Source organism: Pantherophis guttatus, chromosome 1, assembly GCF_059756535.1.
Source record: "Pantherophis guttatus breed Tessera chromosome 1, ASM5975653v1, whole genome shotgun sequence".
NCBI lineage: Eukaryota > Metazoa > Chordata > Lepidosauria > Squamata > Colubridae > Pantherophis > Pantherophis guttatus.
This window is the reverse complement of record NC_142063.1, coordinates 145,930,576-145,956,986: the sequence shown is the minus strand read 5'-3', so window position 1 is coordinate 145,956,986 and position 26,411 is coordinate 145,930,576. Positions and strand designations below refer to the sequence as shown.

Below are 26,411 nucleotides of genomic sequence, written 5' to 3'. Positions count from 1 at the left end.
GATAGTAACTTCTTGTTGTTTGTTCTTTTTCCTCTGAACAATCACTTGTCTTTTCCTACATAAATTGTTGATAATAGCCTGTAGGAGCTTGAGGATTAGTGGTACGCTAGGACAAAGCAATGATTGAATACTGTAAGAATTACATTCTTTGAAGTTGAATTTCCTGCCTTCCCTGTCTGTCAACAGGTTCCAATTTTGGTGCTGGACCATACTCAACTGTTACAGAGGTGAAGATAAATGACGAGGCAAGAAAACGGTAATTGTCATCCTTCATCTTTGATCATTTCCTTACTTAACAAGAAGCATGGAACATAGCAAGCAGCTTCTGCTATGCGTTCTTTGCCAATCTAAGAAAAACTGGCGATAAAGGAATGGGCATCTGGTACACATACCTACTCACTCATAACTGATGGAGCCTGGATGATGTCCAATACAATATCCAATAGTCATTGGGATAAGCTTAAGGGTGAAATGAAATGTTTATTGGGTCAATGACCAGGAGTTGGGGACCAAGGGTGGGTTTCATCATATGGAGAGAGATCCCTTGGTCATTTATCAACAAGTCTCTGAGAGGGAATGGGCAGCTAATTCAAAACAAAAGCTTTTAAATCTAGTAATCACCCTAATAAATGTATCAGCCAATGAGCTTCCAGAAGCTCATCTAAGTTGTAGTTAAAGGGCACCTTATTTAAATGGAAACTAAACTGAAATCTCCACTGAAGCCAAAATTGCTCCAACCAGAATTGCTAATGCTGAAGGGGCAAAAATCATACTTAGAACTAATTCTGTAACAGGCAAAGATACCTTATCTGGCTCCCATGTCAAAAGTACCACCTGTTTTTGAACTTGACATTTCAAAACCCCTGCAAGCCAATATAATGATCAGTAGTGCTGAGAACTTAAGGAATAAGGTTTCCTTGAGAAATTACCATACTGTTGTAAAATAAGAAAACCCCACTTTTGAAACATAAAGGTAGCCCACTGGAAGTAGTAAGTACCTTTTATCCCAAGATTTTATTTGTTTAATAAATGTATGTAGCCAGTCATCTCACCAAAGGCAACTGATAAAGCCCAATAACCAGGAAACGAGTTCTGAACTTATAATGCTTGATAACTAAGAAAGGTTATAGAATACATTGAATGGGTTTTTAGATTTTGGGTGAAAGTCTATAGATTTATTTTAGAATCTGGATTTACAGAACGCAGCCGAGATTGAAAAGTCTTCCCCAAAGTAAAGCTGAAATTGTGTGACTTAAACAATAGTCTTCCATGCAAAATTGACATATTTGGCACTCATGGGCCTACTGAAACATTTTTGATAAAATATGAGAAGTGAATTTTGCTAATTAAGAGGAAAAAATACGAACAAAACCCTCCAACAAACCATTGGGCAAAACCAATCTCTTAGAGACATACATACTAGCTATTATTATATTGAAATTGACGGAAATACTTTGTCTTAATTTTACAATGCTTGCATTAATAAAAACGATACACACATTGGTAATATGCTACAAAATAAATTATTATTTCGATCTGGACCAAATCAACTAGGTGAAGGCTTTGAATGAGTATTTAATCAAATACACAGGATTATTTCGTTCATTTAATAGTATATCTTTGGGCCTACATTTGCAGCACTTCTTTCATTACTGAAAAGAAAGAATATTAGCTTGAATTACAAAGATGAAGGATTTAAAAGGGATGCATAAGCATTTACTAGTTAAAGTGATTATTATGAAACTATGATTTTACCTTAGACAACCTGTTGTGTTGCGCAGAACTAAAGAAGTCTGGAATTTAATTTTATGATCATCATCAAAGGAAGAATTATTCCATCCAGAATGAGGAACTATCACACTGTTTGTTAATGTTCCTAGAGCATCTCGGATGATTGTCATTTTTACTGCATCACATGAAGACAGGTTCCAGAGGACACCTTTGGAAAAAGGATATATCATATGTTGTAACAGAAAAGATCAAAAGGCATATCAGCTTCAACTATCATTTCAAAAGAGCAAAGGACTGACAACAATAAGCCCAGCACAATTTAAAAAAACAACAATTATCATAATGTTGGCAATTCTAATAGGAATGTAACCATTGCTAGTGCCTAACACCAAAATATCCTTTTCCCCCTATGTGTTATTTTGGTCTGCCAACTTGGACCACTGAATATATTACAAAGAAGGAGCTCTTACTAGGTCTATAAAACATGAAGTGTCATAGCTATTGACAATTTTATAAATCAGGAAGAATTTAGAATGGCATAAGACTGCAGTGCAAATGGTGAATTGATCAACCTAAACAGCAATCCCACATCCATTTTCTCTGGAGTAAGCTCCACTGAATCCAATAAACAAATATAGCATTGTGCACTGCTTTATAAAGGTTTTCCGATATATTTCTGTATATTCTAAGGAATGAAAGGCACCTGCCATTTATAAAGGAAATATTGTACAGAGCTGGAGTGATTTAGGAAATATATAAGTTTTTTGACTCTAAGTATTGTTAAAAATTGATTCAGTGTTATAATGGTTTACTTATTTTTCAAAGAATCAGAATATAAAACAATCACTGTGATGGATTTATTGTAGATGAAATTACAAAAGCTATTTTTATAAATAATGAATATAATGGAATTATATTCCTTATCCTCATAAAGATTGGGGGGAAAAAAGAAAGAAAAAGGAAAGAAGTATTGCATGCATCAATTTGCAAATAAAGCCTGGACTTCTTTGTGCAGCTCTATAAATAATACTCCAATTCATAGCCCTAAAGAAACATTTAGGACTTTTTCTCGTGAAAAAAAGTCAAATAAGGATGATCATTATAAGTGTACTCAGTGAAGCTTGGCATGGAGAAAATAAATGAGTCTTTCTTCGTCTTTCAAAATTCTGAACAGTGGGGTCATCCAAGGAAGCAAAATGTGTGGGATTCAGAACAGACAAAAAACACTTTTTAAAACACTGGCACAGTTAAAAATAGGTAATCATGCTGACATATCCTGATGACTTGTTTGCTTGAATGGCTTTAAAAGAGGCAAATTCATGGAAGATAAAAGCCCATTAATGGCTACAATCATAAGCCTGACCTAATGTGTAGCACTCATTGAGTCACTATAGTTTGTAAGAGAGTTGAAGTGGTTTCAGCACAGGTTTTTCTTTTACAATCTTCCTGAGCTAACATTTACTTCACTGTTCAAATTTAATGCTTGACAAATATTTACAAGAAGAGAATTTGAAATAACAATAATCTGTCTCACCAAATTGCAAAATATTTTTTGGGCCAAACATCTTTCACAATGTATTTTTTCCCCTTAGATTGTTCTGTAAAGGTAAAATGATATTTCCAATATTTGGAACTTCTGAGCAGCCTCTTCTTAACAAATATTCTGTTAGTATATGGATACCAAAGAAGGAATGTATAATTCCAACATTTCTCATTTTATGGTTCTTTCTCCACTGTCAACAGATCCCAAGTCAGTGTTAGGGCAGCAAAAATAGGATGCTGTCTATCAAATTGGCTGTCAGCTTTTCTTCCCAGAATCCTTTGTTTTATCTGTGACCAAACTTTGGAGAGATTTTCTGTATATGAATCACTAATACACCCAACCAAATACTTCCTTTGTCATAATTCATCACTCTATAGAATTGTTTTTATTTTATAATATTTATTAATTTTATGAGTATAATTATTCAACCATTTTTAACTTCTTGGTATAAACAGAAATGCCACAAATAAAATCTGAAGTAAAAAAATCCCTAAATGTTGATTTGACAGTGCTATTTAAAATAATTTCTCCAGTATTTGAAATGGGTAATATAGTCTTTCCAGAATTTGAAAAATTGGAAAAATTTTGAGAACGCAATTGATTTTGTTACAGTTTATCTCTTTCATTATAATTTCATTTCATATCATCCAATAAACCAGTAGGCATCATCCGTAAAAAACTGTAGTGAAGAGTTAATTTTTATAAAATATAGGGAGCGCGGGAGGATCCCTTGGAAGGCAGGGCGGAGGATTTCGGACAATACCTGCATGACAAAATCGCTCAGATCCGGGGGGACTTGGACTCTGACTGGGTAGATCAGGGCAGGGTGACGAGGAATAGTTTTGAGAATGTTATCTGGGAGGAGTTTGATGCTGTGACTCCCGATGATGTGGACAGGATTTGGGGGAGACTTAGTGCGACCACATGTTTACTGGACCCGTGTCCCTCCTGTTGGTACTGGCCTCCCGGGAGGTTACACGAGGCTGGCTCCAGGGTGTTATCAACGCTTCGTTGAGTGAGGGTCACTTCCCCGTGGCCTTGAAAGAGGCGGTGGTGAGGCCTCTCCTCAAGAAGCCGTCCCTGGATCCGGCAATATTGGCCAACTACCGTCCTGTCTCCAACCTTCGCTTTCTGGCGAAGGTTGTTGAGAGTGTGGTCGCGCGACAGTTTCCGCAATTCCTGGAGGAAACATCCTATCTGGATCCGTTCCAGTCTGGTTTCAGGCCTGGACACAGCACGGAAACGGCATTGGTCGCGTTGGTTGATGATCTCTGGAGGGCTCGGGACAGGGGTTGCTCCTCTGTTCTGGTCCTGTTAGACCTCTCAGCGGCTTTTGATACCATCGACCATGGTATCATGCTGCACCGGTTGGAAGAGTTGGGGATGGGGGGCACCGTGTTACAGTGGTTCTCCTCCTTTCTCTCCGAGCGGTTGCAGTTCGTGTTGGCAGGGGGGCAGAGGTCGACCTCGAGGCCTCTTATATGCGGAGTGCCTCAGGGGTCGGTCCTCTCACCCCTTCTGTTCAACATTTATGTGAAGCCGCTGGGCGAGATCATCCGTGGCTTTGGGGTGAGATACCATCAGTACGCTGATGATACTCAGCTGTACATCTCCACCCCAGGCCACCCCAACGATGCCCTTGAAGTGATGTCCCAGTGCCTGGAGGCTGTACGGATCTGGATGGGGAGGAACAGGCTCAGACTCAACCCTTCCAAGACTGAGTGGCTGTGGTTCCCGGCATCTCGATATAGTCAGTTGACTCCATCACTGACTATTGGGGGCGAGTCTTTGGCCCCCACAGAGAGGGCTCGCAATCTGGGAGTCCTCCTGGATACGCAGCTGTCCTTGGAGGAACATCTGACGGCTGTAACCAGGGGGACCTTTTATCAGGTTCGCCTGATCCGCCAGTTGCGGCCCTTTCTTGATCGGGATTCCCTGTGCACAGTCACTCATGCCTTCGTAACCTCTCGCCTTGATTACTGCAACGCTCTCTACATGGGGCTCCCCTTGAAGAGCACCCGGAGGCTCCAACTGGTCCAGAACGCAGCAGCGCAGGTAGTGACGGGAGCAGCGTGGCGGTCCCATGTAACATCGCTCCTGCGTGAACTGCACTGGCTCCCGGTGGTCTTCCGGGTCCACTTCAAGGTGTTGGTTATCACCTTTAAAGCGCTCCATGGCATAGGGCCTAGCTATCTTTGAGACCGCCTACTGCCACCGATGACCTCCCATCGACCCGTGCGCTCCCACAGAGAGGGCCTCCTCGGGGTGCCATCAGCCAAACAATGCAGGCTGGTGACCCCCAGGGGGAGGGCCTTCTCTGTGGGGGCACCCACCCTCTGGAATTAGTTGCCCCCAGAGATAAGGAGAATCCATGACCTCAGTGCCTTCCGCCGAGCCCTTAATGTGTTTTTAATTGTCTTGTTTATCGTTTTAATTAATGGGTCCAAATCTATATATATATTTTTAACTGTATTTTAATATTTGTAATTGATGTTTTTATTTGGCTGTTCACCGCCGTGAGTCCTCAGGGAGAAGGGCGGTATACAAATTCAAAAATAAAATAAATAAATAAATAAAATAATACCACTCAGATTTATATACCACTTCACAGTGCTTTACAGCCCTCTCTAAGCGGTTTACAGAGTCAGCATATTGCCCCCAACAATCTGGGTCCTCATTTTACCCAACCTCGGAAGGATGACAGGCTGAGTCAACCTTCAGTCGGGGAGACTCGAACTGCCCAACTGCAGTCAGCCAGCAGTCAGCAGAAGTAGCCTGCAAGTGCAGTACTGCATTCTAACCACTGCGCTACCATGGCTCAAAATATGATTTCCATTCTTTTATCAATTCAAACATGTTAGGCAACCTGTTGTGTGAACATATAAAATTTGTTTCCCTTCTCTCTTCCTTCCCTTGTATGTGTTACAGATAGTCCTCGACTTACAATAGTTCATTTAGTGTCCAAAGTTACAATGGCACTGAAAAAAGTGGCTTACGACTATTTTTCACACTTACAACTGTTTCACCGTCCCCTTGGTCACATGATCAAAATTCAGGTGCTTGGCTTCTGACTCATACTTATGACGGTTGCAGTGTCCTGGGGGTCATGTGATCACCTTTTGTGACCTTCTGACAAGCAAAGTCAATGGGGAAGACAGATTCATTTAACAACTTTGTTACTAACTTAACAACTGCAGTGATTCATTTAACAACTGTGGCAAGAAACATCGTAAAATGGAGCAACACTCACTTAACAACTGTCTTGCTTAATAACAAAAATTTTGGGCTCAAGTTTGGTCTTAAGTCAAGGACTAGCTTTATAGTTATGGAAAAGGCAAAAGATTTACAGGCCCAGTAAAATGACATTTGCATAATAGTTATGCATATAGTCCTTTCTTAAGGACAGCTGGCTTCCAACAAGCAGAGTCAACAGAAAAGCCAGCAATAAAATCGTAAGTCATAGTCACATCTTCTTTAATGACTGCAGATTATTTGCTTAACAACCACGGGGGAAGTAAGGTCAGAAGTCTGTCATGGTCATGTGATGACCTACTTAATTATCATGTTGCTTAGTGACAGAATTGCCAGCCCCAATTGTGGTAGTTAAGCAAGGGCTACCTGTAATAGACAATTGGAGGAGAAAGTCTCTTTATTTAAAAAAATTTGAGGGCAATTATTCATCATACATGATGGGCTGCAAACAGGAATACGCTTAATTAAATTTGACATGCAACTAATTACTGACATGCTTGCATTAATATCTCAGAGGAAATGGAAAGTGCTATTTTTCATACTCAGTGCTAACTAAATATGACTGATGAGTAATGGCACCACAATAAACATTTGTCCAGGTGCCTCCTTATTCTTTTCGAGGCAACTAATCTAACTTTGCACTGCAAATAAACTCATATTCTAAAAAGAAGATATAAGAAAAGGCACGTACTGCCTTTATCACTTCTAAAATGACTAAAATCTTCATACTTTAATCCCTGTTGGCTCCAAAATATTCTATATCATTTCTGGCCACAGTTTTGATTCAGTTTTAGATTGTACAATTTATACTCCCTTACTGTTTGAACAGTAGGATGATAATTCTGTTCTTAAGTTATTACAAACCGCCCCTAACCTCTCACAAAGATATCTGAGAGAGAAAGGAGAATAAATGAAATTTCAATGGGAATTCTAATAAAAATGGGGAAATGTCTTAAGACCAGTTTCAATGTAAACACAACATTTATCATTTTGAAATCAAATATAAAGTGTAAAGAACATATTTAAATAAATATTCATATATTCATAATTACAACAATATTATGTATTCTTGCTTGCACTTGCAGGTGTAACACACCAGGAAATCCTGGTTTAATTTGAAATTATGCTCTTCTGTTAATTTGCATGTGTAGAGTCAAACTCATGATGTAAGTATAATGCCAAGTGCATACGATTCCCCCCACCCATAGCACTGTTTTATTTTTAACATGAGCCTAACATTAAACTTAAATCAGACTAGTCTGAGGTCAGCATCTATGATTATTAGTTGTGTCATTTTCCAGCTGCTGTGCTGAATTATTTTCCATCCAGCAGTGCAATTTATTGGAGGTTTGCATCTGACGTTTATGTGCAGGGCAAGCTGTCGTAGGCATTCATGCAGAAAGAATAAGTTGTTCCTTGGTGGAGGTTTGCCTACATGCAAATTTCTGCCATTTGCATGCTTATTGAAACGTACAACATCCATATGTGGCTCCATCAAAAGAGAATGTATGTAGTTCAGCATTGAACTACGGAGTCCTTAGTGCTCTCTGAGCTCAGTTGTTTGCAGATGTTTCGTTACCTGACTAGATAACTTCATTAGGTAACAACATTAACAGTATTTTGAAAGCCTGAAAATAAGATTCTTCTGCTGTCAACTTTTAATAGCCTGAGTTATTAGGTAGGTCCTTCCTAAGTTTCTTTCTCTGACTTTTAAGCCACTGGGGAGTTTTTCCATTCTTGGCTGATTTTTCTCTAGGCTAGGGGTCCCCAATCCCCATGTTGCGGCCCATTACCAGGCCTTGAGCCTTTCTGAACTGAGCCGCAGAAGTGATGGTGAGTGTGTGCGCTTGCATGCCAATTGCACGGAACCTTCCCTGTGTATGTGTGTGTGTGTGTGTGTGTGTCTACAAAGACAGAAAGGTTGGGGAACTTTGCTCTAGGCAGCATCTTTTTCTATCATCCATCAAGATCTTTCCCACATGCCAATATATTATCCAACTAAGTATCATCATTCATGAAAAACATGAATACTAGCGTTTGAGAGAATCATGGCAATATTAGAGCTAATGTTATGAATATTACATTATTATGTAAAATATTATGCATACCTTCTGGCTGTGCAATGGAATATTCAGAATCTTTGGCATTATACATGATCCATGACATGGACTGAAAATGCACTTTGGCCAAAATTGGCATCTGTTATATACTAAATTGCCAGTGGGACTAGTTTAATAATATCATGCTATTTATGTACTCTTTTAATTTAATCAAATTATCATCTAAGTAGTTAGTATAAGCAACAGTTCAATAATATCCTGAATGAAATGATAAAGAGAGAATATTTCTACAATATCCTGGGGGAAAAATAAGTACAGGTAGACTTTGACTTACGATCGTAATTGAATCCAGAATTATGATCATACGTTGTATTGGTCACTAAGCAGGTCACCATGTGAACGTGCCAGATTTCACGACCTTTCTTGCAACAGTCGTTAAATGAACACCACAGTGTTTAAGCAAACCCGTTTAAGCCAATGGATCTTTGTTGTGTGAAATGAAAATAAAACCAGTTTCTGGCAAAAAATGTTGCAAATTGTGGTTATGTGACCTTAAGACATTGCAAATGGCTGTAAAAGCAGGCCAATAGTCAAATGCCCAAAATTCAAACACATGACTGCATGTGAGGGGAACTGACTGTCATAACTTTGAAATTGAATCATAAGTAGCTCTGGGAAGGTCCGTCGTAACTTTGCAAGAGAAGGACTTCCTGCCAGCACTATAACCTTCTGTTGCAATATTGTTGTTCAGGGGGACAATAGTAGTTTCCCATCTTTTCTTCTGACTACTGAGGTATACCAGGATGGGCAAAGAATGTCACTAGAATTCCAAATTCCTCTTTTTTCAAATTATTATAGCTACCAAAAATAGCTGTTGTAATATTATTCTCTATCATAAGCAATTGTATTATGATTTTTGTTTCTGTCTTAGTTTTGCAATAGAGAAATGCAGGAAATAGTTGTCAACTCACTGTATGTGAGTATTCAGAGTGAATGACTGAGCAGTGATGGAACAATTTTCTAGGCAGATTGAAGGTTTCAGGTTAAGTAGGTTAGAAGCACCAGATTTAGGGAAACAGGTTAGAAGCAGCAGATTTACTGAACTAAAAGTTGTCTACAGAGAAATGGCGAATAGAGATATTTTTCAAGAATACAGGGAGCGAAGAGGAAAAAAGTCTATGTTCTCTCTCTTTTCTTTAATTTACTCCATGTATTGCAGATTTCCTTGTTCTTTATAACTTGCAAAAACTAACAACATTCCAGAAGTTCAGTTTGGCTAATGCTTAATGCATGTGTCACACTCTGTAAAGCAGAGCGAAATGTGTGAATATTTTCTAACACTGTGAATAATTTTCTAAAACTGTAATCAACCACGTACACTCATTCATGTGTGTCAGAAGTTAAGATTTCTGAATTTGAAAGGGATTATTTTAAGGTGAATAGTTACAGTGTTTAGGAGCACAAACTACCCATAAGATACAAACTCCCTAGTTTGCCAGTACTTGAATTTAAAATAAGATATGGAGGAAGTACATCTGCCCACAGATTTTATATTCAGCTGGTGTCAATAAGTGTTACTGTACAATGTTGTGTTCTTACAGAATATATTTCCCAAATTAGGGGATCAGTCTTCCTTATTGACATTTGTAAATATCACCGGATTTCAGCTATCCAAGGATTAAAAATATATTTAAACAAGCTTGTATTAGTAGAATAGGAGAACAGAATTTTTATCATGCAGAAAATACACAGCACATTTCTTAAGTCTGATCACATAATGAAATCATACAGATATACTAAACATCTTACACTGTTCAAATAATTTCTAGATAGAATGTTGGCTTTTAGGCAGTATTTTAAATTTTTACCTGAGTTATCAATACAATCTTATAGAAGAGACTATTTGTAGTTCAGGATTGAACTGTGGGGTCCTTGGTGCTCTCTGAGCTTGGTGGTTTTCTTATAGACATTTTATTACCGAAATAGGTAACATCATCAGTGCTGATGAGCACCATATTATTTAATTTGGTAGTGAAGTGTCTGCAAGAAAACCACCAAGCTCAGAGAGCACCAAAGATCCCAAAATTCAATCTTATGTATATCCAACCAGAGATAAGGCTTACTCACATATAAGATATCATAAACTGTTTTGGATAGCACCCTCAGATCTTTGCAAAAGAACATGCTGGCCAGAACTGATAGGGAAATGATAGGAGCTGATATGCAAAACATCTGGAGGAAACCAGGTCATCTAACTTTGGTATAAATCTCAGTGAACCAAACAGACATGGTTTAGAACTGTGATAAGTTTCCCCCCACCCCCAAATAAATGATAACTATTTCAAAGGAAGGCTTTTTCTTGCACATATATTCATTGCACCTAACTATACATCATTTATTTCCTATCTATTAAAAATTACCTGTGACAAGTTCTCTTACTTCTGCATCAATTGATTTTCTCAGCAACCGTAAAAGTGCAGCTATTCCGCCAACATTTTTCATTGCTATCTTATTTTCATCTGTAGATTTCCCAAATACCAGGTTCCGCAGTGCCCCACAAGCATTCTTCTGAACTTCAAGAACTCTGTGGTCTAACAGGTCAACCAAGTGCTTGATTCCTCCTAACCTGCACACCTATAAATTATATTGAATAAAGGATTCAGTGAATATGTGAAGTGGAATTCTGGAAAAATATATTTTTCTCACACAAGTTCCATAGACCAAATTTACTTGTCTGCCTATTTAATATTTGGCATTTCTAGGGGATATACAGCATGTCTAATTTATTGAAATATAGTGCTGTGTATAGTATGTTTATTATCTATCCCCCCATTTTCAGTTAAAGTGAATGTTCTTACACTCAATAAACTGGAATTAAAACATGAATCACACATATTTTAATAAATCCGATTAACAGTAATTTCATAAACATGCTTGGCTACATCTCAACAGTTTAGAGAGACACTTTTCTCAATCTTAAAATCTTAAATATGATTGTAAAAATAATATTCCCAATCCCTGGCCACAAAAATATTTGGCTGTTCTGACTGCAGATGATGGAAGTTGTGGTGTAACACCTCTGAAAGACAACAGGTCTCTAAAGAAAGCTTTTAGAGAAAATTATTTTTTCAAGCGTCTTTACATTAACGAAGATAACTGCAACATGCACCCCTTGAAGTTTGTTGTTTGATATATCCATAAAAGAGGTATTAGTCTGAATTTTAATCCCTATATTATATATAGTATATACATATAGTGTATTATTTTTATATGAAATGGGTCATTCCATGTTAAGTGGTCTGGGGGTCCCTGCTCGACCATCACAGATTTTGATGAAATTTTGTGTGAACATGTACACGTCCCCCATGAACACTGGTGAAGTATTAAGTGTGCCGATGCAATACTTGAGGAGATATAGTCATTTGTGTGACCCTATACTACAGCCTTCTACAGTATGACTCTGAAATCCTTCATGGCCTTTAACTCAGACAATTTATCATATTTTTTGGACTATAAGACCCTCCAAAATATAAGACACACCTAGCTTTTGGGAAAGAAAACAAGGGAAAAAAATCTGCCTCTGCCTCTGCCTCCCAGCAATTTACCTCCTTGCAGCAAACAGCCTAGTCAGCTTCAGCACAGCCTGATTTAGCACAAGCAGCTGATTGGCGGTTGTATCGGCCTCCCGGAATACTGCCTATCAGCTGTTCCAGGCTGTGGGGATCGCCACTGCCCATCACCGCTGCTGCCTGTCGCTACCTCCATGCACCCCATTTTCGGCCTCTATGCATCCTGTTTTCGGCCTCCACGCACCCCATTTTCTGCCTCTGTGCATCCCGTTTTTGGCCCGTTCCAGGTGTTGGGGATTGCCGCCGCTTATCCCTGCTGCCTGGAACAGGCCAAAAACGGGACGTGTGGAGACCAAAAATGGGAGGGCGGAGGTGGTGATAGGCGGCAGCAGCGATGGATGTGAGGCCAATCCAACCGCCAATCAGCTGCTTGTGCTAAATCAGGTTGTGCTGAAGCTGACCAGGCTGTTTGCTGCAAGGAGGTAAATTGTTGGGAGGCAGAGGCCAAAGGGTGGTGGCCGGCGGGTGTGCAGGGCTTCGGCAACATTTGCTCTATAAGAAGAAACGCACAAACATTTCTACCTGCTTTTTTTGGGAGGGGAAGTGTGTCTTATACACCAAAAAATATGGTATTTAATAATTATTCACAATTAACAATGTGCTTCTTTTGTTATTATGGTTTGTCACACAGTCAGCCAGGTGTTCAGACTGGATTTGGAATTTCTGTCTACCTATCAAGACTTTTCCAAGGACCTGGGATAGACAGATGTGGATGTCTGATGGTGGTACAGATATCATTGCAGGTTATAAGCTGTTCTGAGTAAAGCTGACTGTTGCAATCTATTAATGATGAATTTTATTAATGCCAATGGTTTTCAAGTGGTGCTCCATTCATTCTGGCATTGTTATTATTATTAATAGTAATATATTAATTATCAAAACCTAAAAATAGGTCTCATTTTGTCAATGCTGCAGATGTAACTAATTTGAAGGAACTTTGATCAAAATGTTATGGGGAGACAAGGTAATCTGTGTTACTGATCTACAGGAATTGGCCAACTTAAAAAGAAAAAGAAAACAACATAGAAATGAAAATAATGTAGTATATTTTGTGTTTGCCAAGATGACTTGTTTATCTCCTACTGGAAAGCAAACACTGGAAATAATGTAGTTCAAATCATCTCTGTAATTCAGAGTGTTGCTTCAGTCTCAGGTGACCTCAAGATTAATGAATAAATCCCATCTCTGTATAAATATCCTTGCTATTTGAATTGCTAAGGATAAAATCTAAGAAAACATTTATGCTTTTGTCCTAGAATTTGGAAATCTGCATTTGGGTTTTTTAATTCCCTTATAAATAGAGAAAGCATGAAAAACAAAACTAGAAACACCTTTCAATTTGTTTATCTTGAAATTGGCTTAATAAGATTATCTTTATATATATACTTCCTTCTATAAATACTGTATTGGGAACAGGAGAGAACTGTCCAGAGAGATGGATTTTTTCAATGTTTAACAGATGGCAAATAATACTGGAAAGCATACTTTCAGTAATTCAAAGTTAAACACTATTCTTTGTACTATTATTTCCCCTTCCATTTCATATATTCATAAATTGCAGTAAAAACTTCATAAATATTCATATACTTGTTTTAAAAAGCTACAGTGAGAAAGAAAATTGAGTTTTTAAAAATCTCCCCATTAGCCTTATATGCAAATATTTAGAAAATGTTCCACTAAAGTCACTAAGGTTGGCTTCTAAATATATGAGCAAAATATTATAATGCTAATGAGGGAAATAACTAATTACACAATGGTTTTCTAGTGAACATAATGAAGCTTAAAGCATGGCTACATTTCCATTACAGGGTTTCTCAATTCATAGAGTTTACGGTGTCTAACCTGGTGAGTATTTCAACGTTAAGCCATGTGTTCTAATAGTTATGAAATATTCTTCACTGACAGTTGATCAGTAAGACCTGTTCCATACCTCAGTTTTTATTTTATTATCTCCAAAGCACAGGTGCTGTAAATAGGCTGCAGCGTTGGCCTGAACTGATGGGAACTGGTGCTGAAGCATATGAATCACTTCTGGCAATTCTGGATCCCGCCATGCAAATTCTCTTCAGTAGATAAGAAAATTCAAAGGAAAGAGTGAATGTATTGTTATTTTATGAGATTTATTAATTAGCACCTAAGAAAGGTGGGTTTGGGGATGTGTGTCATGTAACATTTGTATCCAACAATAGTTTGAATATTTGGATATCAGTAACTAAACTTAACTAAATTAAATCAGAGGTGAAGAACTACAAATGAAATTGAAGGAATCACATAAGGATTTATTTTTATTATTCTAGTGCTAATTGCATGTAACTGATTAAAGTATCATTTATACTTGCCTGGGATCTTTCTGGATGCTGTCTATAGATGGAGACCTTGTTGTTCCATCATCAGCAGGGACTGCATGTTGCATCCTGTTATAATTCGATTCAGACATCCGATAATGAAGTGACCTATAGGGTTCTGCGTAGGTAACTGTTGTGTTCAGCGCATAATTATTTCTTTGGTATGCAAGAGTGCTACGCTGACTAGATGATCTTTGTAGATTTCCAACACCTGGTATACCAAATAATTATGAGAATACTCCCCTGTACAATTAACAAACATACAGTATATATAGATACCGACATATATGTTTTGTCATTATCTTCTTCTTAATTCCTTTTCAAGAATGTTAAAAATATCTTGAATGCTTCTCTCTCTATTGGTTTGTGAAGAATGAAGCTAAGCAGAAGATAGCTGTGACCCTAAAATAAGTTGAAACCTTCTTGCATCAGACTAATGCAGTCTTTCTCAACTTCAGCAATTTCAAGACTTATGGGATTCAAAACTTCCAGAATTCCCCTAGCCAGCATGCTGGGGGGCACTTGAAGCCCTTATCTTAAAGCTGCTGAAGCTAAGAAACACTGGATTAATGGCTCCTAGGTTCATCATTATTTTCTCTGCTGAGCCAATCAAATGCTTATGAGTATTAAAGGCAATAAACTTATTCTAGTACTGCTCTCATTAAATATATTTGGAAATAAGCATTGATTAATACTCTAAGGTTTATTGCTAAATAAATATCAATAGTATAGTTCACACAGTGGAGGGGGGCTTATATGAGAGACAAATTCTATAATGCCTTTTCTCATGTTGCTTGTCATAGATCTACAATCTTTCAGAAGGTTTTTATGGATTTCAAAGGAGAGGAATAGTTGAGGTACTTCCTTCTATGAACTTCCTTAAGGTAAGTTATTTTAGGATGCAAGGTACAGTGTTTATGTAAAAAAAATTTTTTTTGAAGTTTAATTTCAATACTGATCGACTTTTTAATCTCTTACACTTTATCTTCCAAATGGGTTAGTCATAAAGGTGATAAATAGAGCTAAATCCAAATTTAGCTCTTCTTTGAAGTTAATCAACTGAAATTAATGGAATATAAATTAGCCATGACAAAAACTGGATTTGGTCTGCAATAAATAATGCATTTAGTTAATGACTTGTTTAGAACTAAATAAATTTGGTCTACAGTAATACTTTCCTACATTTTCCTCCCTGCAAATCACAACATCTGCTCCAAATTTGCTTTGGTTGTTGTTTTTAAAGCAAAATACTATTTTTTTCATTAAGCATTCACACTAAACAGTGTTTAACGTTTACATTGTTTTATACTTTTTATCAAAACGTAGGAATATTGCTTCAATCTAAATGGTTGCCTCTGAGCAAATTATCTCTAAATCAGCCTACCTTATCCTATGATTCTGGATGAAAGGTGGAATATAAATCTAACCACAACAATAAGAATATAATGTTGGTATAGGTGTTTTAGGACAACAGAGAAATAACAACTTCAAACTTACCTGAGCCAGTTCGATATAATGCAGTTTGGGATCCTTGGGGTACATCACCTGTTCCATGGCTTGGACTGTGATACACTGGACTATAATAAGGTCTACCTTCATAAATGGGAGTGATATGTAAATCAGGAGATACATTAGAACGTAACTCCTGTCCAAGTTGACTATGTTGACTAGCATATGAACTCCTTAAGCCTACAAAAGAATAAAACATAAAAAAGTAATAAATGGCAATTATCATGTATGATGATTACCATGAGTAATCTTTTTTCTTCCTCCAGGTTTTTGTCAATGCTCGGGGGGGAACCAGAAGAAAAGTTCACAGCCCCCAAAGAGGAAACATTGAAGTAAGTAGGAAATAATTTAAGCTAAATAAATTCATATCCAGACTTACAGACTTTTGGAATGAATTGGCATACTGTTATTTATTGCCCATTATTGCTCCTGAAAATTTCACTACTTACTAACTCATTTCTTTTTGAATGGACTACCCAATTTTCTTAATCAGTTTTTCTACATGATTTAGGAACTTATTTTTCTCTTTTGGCTTTCTTGTTTTCATTTGGAACTAAAGTGAAAAGTTCAGATTCTCTCCTGATACTTTCTCTTATTTATAACTCATATGATTTTTCTACTCCTCAAGTCCTCAATCTCATGTTATCCAGATCTGTGTTCATTGTTCAAGTTGACAGGGAAATAAAATATGTGAAAATTGATTACTGTAATGCTATTATAGTTAATAATATTTTGTTTATTACCTAGTATATTGCCTTAGGTTTGGAAAGCAATCCCTTCCTTTACTGATCATTCCAATATAAATCAAAAAGTTGTCCCATAACCATATATGATGCAGTACAAATAAACTGACCAAACTAGGAAGTGCATCACATTTACTTCATTTCCAATTCTCTGATTTGTGGATATTTGCTTTTTGATCCTTTAAACCAGTGAAGCTTTCTTCACATTCTGACTATGTGTTACCTTCACTGTGTCAGAAGGTTCCTTGAAAAATGTGTCCTTATACCTTGCAACCTTTCTTCTGAAGTGTTTGCCAGCAATATTTAACATTTAGTCAGTGTAAGAACCAGAACATCTTGGATTTTGGAGAACATGGCTGGTGCTGCTGTTATTGAAAAATAAGACTTTCTTCATGCCTCAGAAGTCTCCTGACCTTTCTCCCCCACCCCCTTCCTAGTTTTGGTGGGGCTGCCTGGCCAAGCTTGTTGATATACTGTATAATACCACCTGATGTAGTGTTTTAATAGATTGACTGAAATAAGAATAAAGTCAGTGAGAATTTGGAAACATATAGTAGATGTACATTTGGTACATAATGAACCATTCCCAACAAACCGTAAGTTATCATTTTTAATTATTTTTTCCTAGATCCATGTGGAATTGTACAATTGAGACTGTTAAACATTTAAATTTACAGTGCATAAGAGAGGCTGTGTTTACTTTACATCTGACAACACAATTCCATTCTTCAAACAGATAAAAACAGCAGTCTTGCAACTTAAATATCTATCTATCATCCATCCATCCATCCATCCATCCATCCATCCATCCATCCATCTATCTATCTATCTATCTATCTATCTATCTATCTATCTATCATCTATCATATTTGTACACACACACACACACACACACACACACACACACACACACCATCCCATCTCAGCTAAGTTACTCTGGACAGTTTACAAATATGTGGTTTAAAAGATCCCCAAAGATAATTTATCTTATAAAGCCATTGTGAATGGTTGTTAAAGAGTTCTGAAATAAAATGTCATCAATGTTAAGATAACAGGCAACTTTTTTTTCTATTATCTAAATGAAATAACAAATGCCCTAAGGACATTTTTGGAAGTCTAAATGAGATTGATGTATTTTAAATGAAATAGATAAAGCAGAGGTACTGAGAAATGGAGAATGATCACGGAGGTTATTGTGTTTACTCTTAAAAATCAGATTGGTTTCTTGAAGTACAAGTTACCAACCAGAGATACCGTCTGTTGGATGTTAAGTAGCTTCTGTGAATTAGTCAGAGATTTTCCAAAATCAGTTAGTAAGTGCTTTCTATTAGAGAGGTTAATGACTGCAATGTATAGTAAGCTGGGCTAGCTTTGCTCTGTAGAAATAATTTAAATTACCGTATTTTCCGGCGTATAAGATGACTTTTTAACACATGAAAATCTTCTCAAAAGTCAGGGGTCGTCTTATACGCCGGGTGTCGTTCTCCTGTAACCAGGCAGACCAGCCGGAAAGACTCTGATGAGCCTTAAATGGCTCTGGCGATCGAAGCTCTGACGATCCCAGCTGAGTTGCCTGCTAATCAGGCAACTCAGCTGGAATCGCCAGAGCCCAGAGCCCTGTAAAAGGAAAAAAGTTTTCCCCCTCCAGCTTCTTACCTTAGCTGCTAATCGCAACGCTTGCCTTGCTTCGCTTGCCTGAATCCATTCCATCGGCAAGCCACTCCCTGCCTGCAATCATGCAGGCAGGAGTTGTGGATTTCAACTCCCAGAATTCCTCAGCTAGCAAAACAAAGCTGGCTGAGGAATTCTGGGAGTTGAAGTCTACAAGTCTTAAAGTTGCCAAGGTTGGAGACCCCTGTTCTATTGGGTAAGTTTTTTCCCCCTTTGGGAGCTTTAAAAAAAATAGTTAATTGGGGTTTTTTTTAGTTGTTCTTTTTTAGACCTAGCCATTTAAAGTTTAGGAAGTTTTAAATTTAGTTTTCATATAAAAATAAAAATAAAATAATATTTGTGCAGCTTTCTGAGATTTAGTGTGTTTTTGTAGTGTTTCACTCTAACTACACAAACACACAAAATCTCACAAAGCTGTATGTGGAATTTTGTGTGTGTAAAGTATGAAAGTTGATTTTTTGGACTTTTTGTGGCTGTGTCAGGTTCCTGCTTGTTGCAGGGGCCATTTTGGGTCTAGCACAGCTGCTTTTACATTGTGAGTGAGCCTGTTGTGTTGTGTTGTGTGTGTGTAAAGTGTGAAAATTGTTTTTTTGCGCTTTTTGTGGCTGTGTGAGGTTCCTGCTTGTTGCAGGGGCCATTTTGGGTCTAGCACAGCTGCTTTTACATTGTGGGTGAGCCTGTTGTGTTGTGTTGTGTGTGTGTAAAGTGTGAATGTTGTTTTTTGGGGCTTTTTGTGGCTGTGTGACGTTCCTGCTTGTTGCAGGGGCCATTTTGGGTCTAGCACAGCTGCTTTTACATTGTGGGTGAGCCAGTTGTATTGTGTTGTGTTGTGTGTGTGTAAAGTGTGAAAGTTGTTTTTTGGGGCTTTTTGTGGCTGTGTGACGTTCCTGCTTGTTGCAGGGGCCATTTTGGGTCTAGCACAGCTGCTTTTACATTGTGGGTGAGCCAGTTGATGTTTTTTAATTTTTATTTGGTGTGCGTTGGAAGAGGGGCAGTCTTATACGGCGAGTATAGCCCAAACCCTATATTTTAACAGGAAAAGTCGGGGGTCGTCTTATATGCCCAGTCGTCTTATACGCTGGAAAATACGGTATTTCTATTCTGATAATCAGGGTTGATGATTACTAACTTAGAAAGCTTTCAAAGGAGAAATTCATGGAAGGCAGATCCTTTGAGGCTTATTAGTTTGAACATTTAATATTACTTTTATGCTGGAGCAGCATGCTTCCAACTACCAGCAAGAGAGCATCATGGCTCCATCTGCCTGTGAGCACACTGGAAGCATGTGGTTGACCATTCCAAGAAATAAAATGCGTGATTAAGTTGGGCTTTGGCCTGATTTAGCAAAGACATTTTTATTTTCTTATATCAGACTTGTACTATGGGATTACTCCATTAGAAAATGTAATTGATTATGATACCAACATATTTGTTTGTGGAACATCACTAATTATTACATACCACCTTTTCAGTATCTTTTCAGTTAAATTAGCATCTAAAAAACAACTGTCACTTCAAGAGTGGAAACATCCTTAACCAATACTGTATGGACAATAGTATTAATTCTGCATTAAAAAATCCTATTATAATATAAGCATTTTTATATTTTTAAATATGTATTTGCTGGCTATGTTTAACAACAAAATGAATGTTCACTTTTTTCCCCTTTGTTTCTTTCTCACTTCTTTTGCTAAGCTATAATCTGCTACAACAGAAAAATAGAAGGCCATATAAAGTCATCCTCTTAATCATTTGGAGATTTATTCTTTATGTTTCAAATTTATTAAAATAAAAATGTTTCATATATTACACACAGGGAATCAGAAAATACACATTGTAATGAATCAGAGAATGAATGAGAATTTTGAGAAATTCAGGTATATAAAACTTTGTCCACAAACAACTATTATGGTAGGGCAATAATTTTTTTCTTCTGTGAAGAACACAAACCATGTGCAGGAAATATGAAATAAGGGTAGGGCATGCTGTCGCAGGCATTCATGCAGGAAGAAAAGTTGTTCTTTGGTGGAAGTGTGTTTGCAGGCAAATTTTCCTATTTGCGTGCTATTGATAGACGACACCTTCCTCATAATAAAAAAAAGGCCAATTAGAGATCATCCACAGAATCATCAACAACATTTTTAAAGGAATCCAGTTTACTAGAAAAGAAGAAAATAACAACTTGCTACCCTTCCTGGACATTCTGATCAGCAGAGACCACAATGGCAAACTAGAAAAGCCTACAGAAAAACTATCCATAGTAACCAGCTACCAAAGCCACAAGCAACCTCCCGCAAGAGAAACTGCATAATGGCTTTATTTAAATGAGCCCAAACACAGTGTAGCAACCTGGAACAGCAGAAAAAGAAAATAGAGCATCTATACAATATATTCCAACAAAATGGATATCCACGCAACTTTATCAAACGTCCCTGACCACTCAACCCAATACAGTGCAACCAACATAAACCCTAAAAAGAATTACACTGTCATACATCAAGAATATCTCAGAAACCATCAACAGACTCCTACAGCCACAAGGAATCAGCATAGCACACAAGCCAACTTCAAAACATCCTAAAAAAGACAAAAAGAACAACAACAATCCCACAAGAAAAAAAACAGGAGTCATCTACATTGTACAATGTAGGAACTGCAACAACCACTATGTAGGACAAATAGGCAGAAGACTGGCAGAACACATCCACAAACATCAACTAGCAGTCAGAAGTAGTGATGAAAATTCCTTAATTTCCCAACATATAGACATTTAACCATAGTTTCAATTGGGAAAATGTGACCATCCTACACCAGGCCAAGTCCAAAAAGACCCAAATATCTATGGAGATTCTCAATCATCCAGGTCATGGTTGTCTCAAAGGTGCTTTTTCCAAATGGATTTTCTGGTTTTCCTTTGAAGACATTTAACTTCTCATCCAAGAAACTTCTTCTTCAGCTTCTTGGATGAGAAGCAAAATGTCTTCAAAAAAAAAACCCGCCAAGAGGCAACCCCCCAAGAGGCAAACAGCATCTTTGTCCCAAAGGTGCTTTTTGCCTCTTGGAAAAAGCACCTTTGGAACAAAAAGACCCAAGCACCTCTCCACCAGCAATCAGCACCCAGATCAGCATAGATTAACTCCAAGGTTAACATCAGATCAACAACCAAGTAAACAAAACCCCAATCAAGAAACTGCCAAAGAGCCAACAGTAAAAGGCTCAACCAAAGAATCTCTAAGACCATCCCCTCCAACATTGACAGGGCAAGCCACCAGAATACAAACTGACAGCAAACTTTACTCCTTACTAGCACTGATGATGTTACCTAGTTTGGGTAATGAAATGTCTGCAAGAAAACAAACAAGCTCAGAGAGCACCAAGGACTCCTCATCCCAACATATGTTCCACATATACTAGACTGGTATTTCTTAAAATGTGCTCCTAGGACGCCTAGAAATTCCCCAAGATCCTCTCAGGAATCCACAAAATCAAAATTATTTGCCAGCCCTTTTTAAAAAATATTTTAAAATTACATAAAACAATTGTGCACCCAAAGTAGTTCAGATAAAGCAATTAAATGTGTTAATTTTATGATACTTTTATCTCATTTGAGATTTACGTCATTTGTGTAATGAAGTCATTATGTAAATGACATGAATTGATGTGAATTACATCATTTACTTAACTATCATTATGCAAATGATATAAATTATTGTAAATTATATAATTTGTGATTTGACAGACATTTGGAAGTAACAGATGCTATATCCTCACAACTGGTCTGTTAAATCATGTTTCTATGAAACATTAATTTGTATCAGAACTATATTTCAGAATTTCAGCTGTCTTATATGAAATAATTATAAACAAATTTATGCAGATAGATATTTATTTTAATTTATTATTTATTTTAGTGGGCTTATACACTGTTCCAATTATAACTGATTCTGGGAACCTTGCATATTCTGTAAAATAAGTAAAGAATATATGGAAAATGAAGCAAATAAACAGATCACAATTCTGTGGATATCATACTTCAAAAGATTCATTAAACCAGTAGAGATTTTTCTTTAAAGACATTCTGAGTTTACTTGTTTTGGACAAAATGAGCATGATGCAGCACTTGTGCATATTTTCACTGAAATTTGCTGAATCAAGCACAAAGTATCAACTTTTCAGAATCTCTTATAAGATAAATTTAAACAACTTTTCTCAACTGCCATATTTTATTTCTTAACACAACCTGTAAATTTATCCATGCTGGTTTTATCTGTTTTGAAAAATATCACTGCATAAAAATTGGATAATTTCAGAACTTACGTTTCTAATGAAAGCATTTTAAACTGAAATATTAAAATATTTTTAATGCTGAAATTATACTAAAGATTGTGAGGCAGCAAAAGGATAGGATTTTCTAAATAAACACATGCCCCGTTTTAAGATACAGCTAACAAAAAATATAAAATCCTTCCATTCCCCACCATCCAGTCACAGCTGAAGCAGCTTCTTGAATGAGAAGTGAAATTTCTTCAAAAAGAAAGTATAGAAAGCCTCTTGAAAAAGCAGCTTTGGGACAACCATGACCTGGAATGATTGAGAATCTCCATAGACATTTAACAAAGAATATAGTTACCTGTAAGGTAATGCTGGTGCCAACATTATTGGCTCTTCATGGCAGATGAAGACCTGGTTTTTTTTAACTCTCGGATTTGACAATTCATGTCATGTTTCACCAGGCCTTTGTCTTTTAAATGCCCCCGACACTTGTTCATTATAGTTTTATATTGTATTTTAATGTAATTTATTATTGATTTTACCCAGTGCTACTCTTTTCTTTCTTTTTAAAAGGATTGCAATTAGCTATATGAGCCAATAGACTGTGGGTGAGCTATAAATATTCCAAACAAATAATTAAATATCATGTTGGCTACTAATGATATAATTATCAGCTGCAAAAGTAATGTTTCAATAACTTATTTGCCTAAAGTATTTCCCCCTGAAAAAGTAGCTTGTGTTTTTCTAATTCTAGAGATACTTGTATAACCGTATGGCCAAATAGTGAAAATTTCATCAAGATGTTATTAGAAAAAAATATGAAAACATTTTCTCCCATTGAATTGATTCAGACTTGAAAAAAATTTTTTGGAGCATAGTATTAATAATTTAATTATTAGGCAAGATAAATGCAAACTATAGAAGAATATTATACTGTATTTTCCCCCCTCTTATTTCTAAAAAATACACTAGGGGATTAAGAGGATACTCTACAATGTGATTTATTCAACTTTTAGGCCAACTAAGACAATACAATTTATTTTTACCATTTCTTATTGAGTTAGAGCATAATCGTTTGTGCAATGCAACCAAATCCATATATGTGAGGTCTGACATATATTTACAGCACAGAAATATTAGTACGTGTGTATTTTGTTTAGATTTGGTTATTTTTTCAGCTGAAATTCAGTTCAGACTTAGAAAAGATAAAAACCTTAAAAATATGCAACCACACTAACCAATTATTATTTTTGAATGAATCAATTCCTTTCTTTAAAAAAAAATCCAGTTTCAAAAAAATAATTGCAATATTGCTTCTGATAATTCCATTTGTCATTAATGTAACATATAATTGCACAAAATTTTAAGTTGTGTCTTTACCTTTTTACTAACCTGTAAGGCTGTCGGGACGAGGTGGGACCATTCTTTCATAGATATCATACTGCTGTGCATATTGCTCAATGTCATGAAGTGTCTGTTGCAATGATGTTCCCAAATGTTGTGGAACAGCAGTCATCCCAGAGCGCTTTGGTGATGAAGATCCAACTTGAGTTAAAGGTGGAGAGGCTACTCTTGTCTGCGTATCATTTATTGTGAGAGGTGAACCAACTCTGACTGAAGGCTGGTATTGAGGAGTTCCTCCATTGGGGTTGGTTGATTGCCTAGATGTTATTGAACCAATTCGACGCACTGCTACTGGTGAGGCAGGCCTCTGTGTAGTAAATGGAGATGCTGCTCTTTGAACAGGTAATGTTGAGAAAACATTAGAGCTGACAGACCGTGACTCAGTAATAGATGGCGAACCATAGCCACTTCCTAAAGAAGTTCTGAGTGATCCCCTTGAAGGGGAAACTCCTGTGGTGGTTACATATGAGGGAGATTGGGCCCTTGATGGAACAGAACTTACACGTCTCATGGCTCTGTTGGTGGAAGCTATGTTTGGTGCTGTCTATTAAAAAGGAGAAAAATAACGATATCAACAAAATAAATTTAAGTGTAAAGATTAAGTGAAAACAGATTTGGGATTAGGCCCTATTGGATGCACTGGAAAGTACTTCTGAACAGGACTGAACTCTCAATTTTTCCCAATGAAAAGTAAAAATACTTTTGTTACATTGAGCCTAAAATATTGTTTAACAATTTTATTTATTACAACATCCATCAAGAATGCATTGTTAGAGAACACTGAACATTTTCTACTAAATAGAAAAATTAAGAATTAAATAGAAAAATATTTTTCAGGTTTCCTTGAGAGAGGCTATAAAGATAGTAACCCTGTAAAGTGATTATATAATTATAAAATTATAATTTTGTATAACTGCATCTTTAGTTTAACAATCATCTTTTCATTACGAATATAGGCTCAGATTTATATAGATGACCTATCTCATACAAACTACAGTTATTGTAATTTGTAACAGTAAACAATGTTTTTGTTGTCTTTATCTTTATTTTTGTGTAATAGCTATGATAAATATTGTGTTGTTTCATTGTTTTTTATTTCTATAAATATTATATGATTTTTAAATAATCTGTGTACAATTATGGCTTAAGACAATTATATTAATATTTGGTAAATATTATTTATTTATACTACATATACATTGTTATAATTTTGTGGACTTTTCTCAAATGTACGTTCATATGCACACTTTCAAAATTCACTTTTGCAGGCAGCTTTTCAATCGCTGTGATATTTTTGTTTTTTAACGAACAATAAATTAACTGAGCAAATGTTGCAAACTTAAAAACATTGGGAGCTTTATATGGGCGGAACAGTACCCAGGAACAGAACATATTCTTCCTATAACCTGCCCATTTGCCGCATCTGCTCAAAAGAGTTGAAAGCCTTTTCCGAGCAGATTTGGAGGAAAATGATGACTGGAGGGGGGATGCTGTTAAGAAAGAAAATCCCATGGTACTAGAAACGAGTGCCTCCTGGGTGGAAAGAAACCAATATCATAATAAATAGCAGACCTCTCCTACATAACCTAGAGTCTTTTCTTATAAAATACAGACATATCTCCTTACATAATGATAAAACATAACTATTTGCAAATGATCAGCTAATGGAACACTGAATGAAATTAGGCGCTGGAATTTAGCTTTACCTGTACCAAAGCTTGTCCTTCAGCACGTGAACTTCGCACTAAATGGTTATTATTTGCTCCTGCAAATGAATGCTGCTGTCTGCTCTCTCCTTTTCCTGGGTTCTGGCTGTTATGGAAACTGCCTACTTCCTGGTACCCACTGTCAGAATATGAATTCATCTGTGTTGAACTTCTAGAGTTACCAACTGATCCTGCAGAAATAAATCATTACGAGAGAGACATTATTATAAGTTACCGCAAAAAAAAAAAAGAAAAGAAAAAAGAAAAAAAAAAAAAAAAAAGCAAGCTCCTGAATTGAAAAACTTCAGATGATTTAAAATTTATATAACAGACCCTCACTTTCATGAAGCGATGTCTGCTCTGGAGAGTAAAGATTTCCTTGTTCAGGCTCCGTTCCAACATGGTAAGAAGTGATAGGAACACTCTCAGATGTTCTGAGCTTATTTACACCTGTGTTTGGAAATTCTGAAAGCAGAATTATGGTAGTCAATAAAAACAGCTTATGCATACCTTTCTGTATATTCATGACTTTATTCTACATAACAT

At 36.7% G+C, this 26,411-nt stretch overlaps 1 protein-coding gene across 16 annotated transcripts in view; it reads right to left on the bottom strand.

The window, feature by feature from the left end:
* PKP4 (plakophilin 4) overlaps window positions 1–26,411 on the bottom strand; it is a 169,086-nt gene that overhangs the window by 30,242 nt on the left and 112,433 nt on the right. For 4 of the 16 annotated variants that reach the window (XM_034425615.3, XM_034425625.3, XM_087881906.1 and 1 more), the window contains 8 exons: window positions 26,199–26,330; window positions 25,866–26,056; window positions 24,148–24,703; window positions 16,058–16,249; window positions 14,555–14,771; window positions 14,146–14,278; window positions 11,007–11,220; window positions 1,756–1,939 (listed from right to left, as the gene is read on the bottom strand). In XM_034425615.3, the coding sequence (XP_034281506.1) occupies window positions 1,756–1,939; window positions 11,007–11,220; window positions 14,146–14,278; window positions 14,555–14,771; window positions 16,058–16,249; window positions 24,148–24,703; window positions 25,866–26,056; window positions 26,199–26,330 (1,819 nt within the window). The remainder of the gene's footprint in view (window positions 1–1,755; window positions 1,940–11,006; window positions 11,221–14,145; window positions 14,279–14,554; window positions 14,772–16,057; window positions 16,250–24,147; window positions 24,704–25,865; window positions 26,057–26,198; window positions 26,331–26,411) is intronic. The other 12 variants (XM_034425643.3, XM_087881912.1, XM_087881910.1 and 9 more) reach the window with 3 other exon arrangements.